Genomic DNA, 6,674 nt, shown 5'->3' with positions numbered 1-6,674 from the left:
GTTAATTAAGATTTGATGAAGTTAATATATTTTATATTATAAAATAAAACTTTAGCAGTTAAACTCTATATTATAAATTTTTTTAGATAACCTACTAGGCCAAGTAGAGTCTAATTATAATAACTATAACCAGTAACGATATACATCAAAATCAAATGTGAGAATGACAAAGTTGATTTTCCAGTGCATTTGGTTCTTGATTTATAAACATGATTTTTAGATTTATTTTGAAATTTGATTTAAAATAATTTGGGTTATTGAATTATCAATTTAATTCATCTCATGGATTAAATTTTTTTATCAAAATAATGTGATTGAATTCTTTGTTAAGAAAAAGATACGTTGGTATTTATGTCACATGATTTACCAATTTAATAACTTTTTTTATTTTAAATTAAATGATTATAAATCATAAAATTTTCAAATTAGTTTATTAAGCTAAATCAAGTTTAAAAATAAAGCTTTTTTGAAAAAATTAATGATTTTTTTAATTTATTATAGGATTAAAACAACTTAAAAATAAAGTTTATTTTTGAAAAAATTGATAATTTTTTTAATTTATTATAGGATTAAAACTTCATCACAATTAATTTTAACATGCTATGATTAAATTTATTTTTTTCAAAATTAGATTTAAAAATTATATCATCTTAGAGCTGAAGAAATTTCTTAAATCATTAAAGCAACCCTTTATATTTCTTTTTAACAAGACATGCCATCTTTTAAAAAATATGATGAATTTTGGTGTTCTTAATTTATCCTCCTTTTTTTTTTTTAATGGTCACCGTATTTTTAAATTCCAGGAGAGCTCATCAAAGACCATTCACGAGAAGATGCCACGTAGAAATGGTGGAAGAGTCAAAGATCGGACGGCTGGTTGACTTAAATGGAAATGAATCTTAAAATGTTTCCCACCCGGCAACAAGTCATAAGATGCTTAGAGTCCCCACGTGGCGCAATAAGGAGCCCTTATAAACAAGACCATCACTGTGTGTGCTCCACCACCGACGCTCCTCATAGCGCGTCTATGACTCTCAATTCCATCACTATCTGTCCAAAGCTCTCGATTTCTTTTGACGTTGCATGAGATTTCTTTTAATTATATGGATAACTTGTTTAAAATTCAATTAAAAATGAAATTCAGTGCTAATATAAAATGTCTATTCGAAATCGAACTAATTCTAAGTTCTATGATTAAAATAAATATATCTATCTTTTCATTTTTATTCACTAATTACATAATTTCAAATGTGTTTTTTAGTTTAAAAATCCACACTTAATCATCACAATATCTCAAAAAATAAATTTTACCTTCACTCCATTATTAGCGGATTGTTTCTTTTAGAAACAATACTTGAATTTTTAATTAATATTTATTTTTATGTTATAGTTATCGTGTTTTATAAATTATTTTTTTGAAAAAACATTAAAATGGTGTTTTTTTAGATATTTTTGGATAATTTTGATATTCTTATATTAAAAATAAAAAAAAATATTTTTTAATATATTATTAATTAAAAAATACTTTTAAAAAATATTATATATCACAATATAAAATACATACAAAAACAAACACGGATAATTAGTGTTTATAATTTTCTTGGATGGTTTTCAAGCCATACTCGATTAGTTGGGGATAATGTCAATACACTATGGAATTAAACACCAAAAAATGCACTACACCAAAGGAAATAATTATGGCAGAAGACAACAAATAAGAGTAGCATTTAGCATTCCATGGTGTGATATGAAGATTCCTTGGGGGGAAAAGGTCTTGAAACTTACCCCGCCAGCACTCCATCCATTGATACAAAATTCAAGCACTAGGAGTTTTTGGGATTTGGATGTTTTAGTGCTCCAAATGTGTTTTATTTTACAAATTCAAATGGCTTGGAGAGTGTTCTCCACCGTTGAAAAATGAGAGTGGAGATTTGGTAAAACAAACATTCACGAATGAAGAGGTGAAGAAGCAGTGCATGTTCAAAAGAGAGGAGGAGGAACAAAAGGACAACCGAAATAATAGTTAGGAATCAGCAAAATAATGGATTAATCATATTAATCTAAAAAACCGAATTAATATATCACATGGAAAACCCAATTAGAAATTTTTTAAAATTTTCCAGCCTGGTTTGGTTCTGATTATGGAATTAAAAAATAAAAAAACTAAACCAAAATAAATTGACTAAACTGAGTTAAAAAAAAAAATATATTGAAAAAGCTTAAACACAAGTCATTTAGTAAAGTTCAATTATAAGATGCACAAGCTAACTCGGTTTTTAAAACCTGAACCAAACCATTTGGTTTGAATTACTTTTTCAATCTTGTTTGATACTATTTTTTTTAATATTCAACTTGATTGGATGTTTTAGTTTAAATTGAGCTAATTAATGGTATTCATCTTTGTTAATAATAATTAAAAAAGATATGGGAATATTTTTGGAGATGCAGTAATAATTGTTTTTTAAAATGTTTTTTATTTTAAAAAATATCAAAATAATTTTTTTATTTTTTAAATTTATTTTTATATTAATATATCAAAACCGTGTAAAAACACTAAACAAATTACTTTGAAACAAAAAAAAATGATTTTTATTTTTTTATAAAAAAAGGGTAAAAACTAGCTTCCAAGCATTTCAAAACGCTATTTGTATCTCATGTCCGGGACATTGCCTTCGACGACTACATTACACTCTCCCAGAAGGAAGAAAAAACTCTGCAGAAGACTGAGAAGAAAGCCTTGAGAGAGAGAACTGAATCCTTTCCTTACCCCTTACGCCTTCATTACACCATTCCTCTCTCTCCCTCTCTCTCTCTCTGCTGCTAATATTAACTCTCCCTCTCTTCCCAATATATTTTCTCTCTCCACCTCTCACTTCTCATAAAAACCTCTGTTTTCTATGCATTTAAAACCCTCAGTCTCACACACGCTCGACCTCTGATTCTCTTCTCCTTCACTCTATTCTCATCAAATTTCACCAGAAGAACCCTTTGTTTCTCTTTAAATCCCCATTCTCCGAGAGGGTAAAAACAGAGTCATTGTAGGTGCAGGAAACAGAAGAACTAATCTTTTTTAGTTTCTTTCACTTTCTTTCTTGTTTTTCTTGGGATTTCCAACATGGATTCTTGTAAAGAGCAAGAACAACAAGGGTTTAACCAAGCAAAGTTCGTTAAGGTTCTTGGACCTATCATTGTAGGTGCAGGACCATCTGGTTTAGCAGTTGCAGCTTGCCTTTCCCAACATGGAGTCCCTTCTCTAATTCTTGAAAAAAATGATTGCATAGCTTCTCTCTGGCAACAAAAAACCTACGATCGCTTAAAACTTCACCTTCCTAAACAGTTTTGTGAACTCCCACTTCGTGGTTTCCCCGATGATTTCCCCAAGTACCCTACAAAAGGCCAATTCATTTCTTACATGGAGTCTTATGCTTCGCATTTCAGAATCCAGCCTAAATTCAACCAAGCCGTAAAAACGACAGAATTTGACCATATTAAGGGGGTCTGGAGGGTGCAAACTGAAGACCTTGAGTACCATTCTAGGTGGCTTATTGTTGCTACTGGCGAGAACGCCGAGCCTGTTATACCTGATATAGCTGGTTATGACAAGTTTATAGGTAATATTCTACATACAAGTGAGTACAAGTCTGGTTCTAGGTTCAAGAACCAAAGGGTCTTGGTTGTTGGGTGTGGCAACTCAGGGATGGAAGTTAGCTTAGACCTTTGTAGGCACAATGCAATCCCTCACATGGTTGTTAGAAACACAGTAAGTAATCCAATTCCATGTTCCCTTTCAGTTTCCAAAGTAATTGATGTTCTTGTACATTTAATTGCTTGGTTTTGAGATTGTTTTTAGATTTGATATGTCTGGCTTCTGATTATCTGTGTCTTATTTTGTAAATACAGGTGCATGTTCTACCCAGAGAGATGTTCGGCATGTCAACATTTGGAATAGCCATGGCACTTCTAAAGTGGTTACCTTTAAGATTGGTGGACAAATTTCTACTTCTAGTTGCCAATCTCATCTTGGGCAACACAGACCAATTAGGCCTCAAACGACCAAAAACAGGCCCGATTGAGCTCAAGAATGTCACTGGAAAGACACCAGTGTTAGATGTTGGTGCATTATCACAAATCAAGTCTGGCAAAATTAAGGTAAATTAAGCGCATCCAAACAAGTTAACCCTTGTTCTTTTCATTCACATTTTTGTGCCTGTGTGTATCTGCTTTTTGCAATACCTTGGGCTTTTGGCTAATGTTTGTTAGGGTTTCAGGTGATGGGAGGTGTGAAGGAGGTAACAAAAAACGGAGTCAAATTCATGAATGGACAAGAGAAGAAGTTTGAGTCTATAATCTTAGCAACTGGGTACAAAAGCAATGTGCCTACTTGGCTCAAGGTAGGCATCATACTCGTATATATGACCTGTTTTGCATTGCTCTTGTTTTAGTTTTAGCTCCATCTTCTTATGAATCATCTATCCCTTTCTGCCCTGGACACATGCACAGAGGGCAGACACCTACAAATCTCTTCTTTTCTCCATGCAAAAAAGAATAAAATCAGTTGAAGTCTGCTTGAATTTATTATATTTTCTTTGTGGGGTTTTATGTGATGTTGCTTTCATGACATCATATCATTCGGTTTGCTAAATGAACCTAGAAATTTGTCCTTCCAGTTTATATCTAATTGATTAGTGGGAATAACCATATACTGATTAATCCCTGCCATGGTTAATGCAGGGATGTGATTTTTTCACAAAAGATGGCATGCCCAAAACACCCTTTCCTAACGGCTGGAAAGGCGAAAATGGACTGTACACGGTTGGTTTCACAAGAAGAGGTCTCTTAGGAACAGCCTCTGATGCTGTGAAAATTGCACAAGACATTGGTGATCAATGGAAGACAATCAAGGGCAACGACAAATCTTGCAATTCCCATGTTATCATACTTGGAAAACCATGGTGAGGCAGATGAGGACGAGAAAGGGGAGAAAATTTGGGGTAGATTTTCTTAGGTTAAGTTTTTAGATGGGAGATTGATTAATTGTTCACTTGATGAGGACTAGTTTTCAAATTTTCCCTTTTCTGTTTTCCCTTTTCTTTCTTGTACATTCGCCAATTTTGTATGGGAGGTTCATCTCCACTTCTCTTGTATCTTTCTAAACTCTGTACAAAATAATTTCTAAGTAGAGTGTATCTTGAATTTCAAAAATATTGTGACACGGATCCTTCTTTCTTTGGTTAAATTTATTTAAAAATAAAAAAGAATAGTTGCACGTGCATTTAGTCATTTACAGGTAGCTAGGTTTCTAAGAAAACCAAGGTCTGCAGCTACCTTCTTGCTCCCAATGCCAGCACCTTTTCATAAAAGCAGAATCAATTGAGGTCCTCCAAAAGATATTTTCCATCTGCAGAAGTAAGAAAAATTTAGTAGACTGGAATAATCTAATTCTAAAATCTATTGTTTTCACCAGTTATCCATTAATGTGTTGGATGCATTCCAATCCAAAAAACAAGCAGCATAAAACTGATGTCTCAGCTTAGTGGTGTGATGTTCATCTAAGTTAATGGGTTATTAATGAGTCCTGGATTGATTTATTATTTTATTTTAATTTTTTCTCAAGTTATATCTAATATATTAAATTATTTAGTTTAATTTAACCAAATTAATTTTATCTTGGTTTTTTAACGTTTAGCTCGGGCTAGATTTTGAAATGACCTATAAATTAGAATTATATTTAATAACAATGCGCTTTCTATAAAAGAGATTTATTTTTATAAAGAATTTTTATTGTCACTAAAATTAAACATAGTAACTCCATTGATGAGAGTGTTTTAGAGTCAACTTGAAAACACAAAAAATTTAATTTTTTTTTAATTTTATTAAATTAATATAAAAAAAAATCAAATGATAAATTATTTAGTAGATGATTTAGGGGTAAGAGTTTGAAATTTAAAATTTTATTTTTTTATGATTTTAAGTTTAAATTTTATTATTATTAACATGATAATCATTAAAAAATTATTTATTATAAACTTTGAAATTTACGAGATTAGTCGCAGTTTGTGTATAAATTAATCTGAAAATCAAAGTTAATAAAGAAAAAAGACTAAATGATGAAGAAAGGTACTCAAAAGGTGGGGGGAATTGAACATTTAGGTCCACTTTCATCATGAGTTTCCATATTAAGAATAATTCTTGAAAAGCGTTCCCGTAAGTTATAGGCTTTTTTTGGCTCATGGCAAGTTCTAACCGTGGTGTACTTTGGACGCTAAGTGTAAGAATTAAACTTTACATAACCCCATCCTCTTGTCTTCTGCCTACAACTAGGTCTGTTTCAGTAATAGATCTACGAACCTTGTTGTTTTACCCATCCAAAGGTTGTTTGTCTTCCTCACTACGCAAATGGGAAGTCGCGTCTTTACTGCTTGACACCTGTCATCGTATGATTGGCTGATTCCAATAAGATGGTTGGCTGTTCACCCCCTCTGGGACCTAGTGTGCTTTTCCCTTGTTAGCAATTTAGTTGTTTTCTTCTTATTTCTGTTGATGCCCCCATTTTGTTTTCTAGAAAATCCGGTTTGTGAAAAGTGTTCTTTTAGGGATTATTTTTTAATTTTTTCATGTTTATTTATTATTAAAAAATTTATGAAAAATATTTTTCATTTAAAAAAATTAGTTTC

General features: G+C 31.6%; 1 protein-coding gene across 1 annotated transcript; it reads left to right on the top strand.

Annotated features, from left to right (window-relative positions):
* The first annotated feature begins 2,690 nt into the window (after nt 1-2,690).
* Nucleotides 2,691-5,209, top strand: YUC1 (Flavin-binding monooxygenase family protein). The gene is made up of 4 exons (XM_011021443.1): nt 2,691-3,760; nt 3,901-4,149; nt 4,269-4,391; nt 4,732-5,209. Exons 1-4 carry the CDS (start codon nt 3,116-3,118, stop codon nt 4,954-4,956), a joined length of 1,242 nt encoding a protein of 413 aa, XP_011019745.1. The 5' UTR covers nt 2,691-3,115; the 3' UTR covers nt 4,957-5,209.
* The last annotated feature ends 1,465 nt before the right edge of the window (nt 5,210-6,674 follow it).

Source organism: Populus euphratica, unplaced genomic scaffold (assembly GCF_000495115.2).
Source record: "Populus euphratica unplaced genomic scaffold, PopEup_1.0 scaffold19.1, whole genome shotgun sequence".
In the NCBI taxonomy this organism is placed as follows: domain Eukaryota; kingdom Viridiplantae; phylum Streptophyta; class Magnoliopsida; order Malpighiales; family Salicaceae; genus Populus; species Populus euphratica.
Note: the sequence above shows the minus strand (reverse complement) of the source record. Positions and strands in the feature narration are given on the sequence as shown.

Coding starts and splice junctions, on each gene's coding strand:
- YUC1 (XM_011021443.1), top strand. CDS start 3,116: ATGGATTCTTGTAAAGAGCAAGAACAACAAGGGTTTAACCAAGCAAAG. Junction 3,761..3,900: donor ACATGGTTGTTAGAAACACA/GTAAGTAATCCA, acceptor TTGTAAATACAG/GTGCATGTTCTACCCAGAGA. Junction 4,150..4,268: donor TCAAGTCTGGCAAAATTAAG/GTAAATTAAGCG, acceptor TTAGGGTTTCAG/GTGATGGGAGGTGTGAAGGA.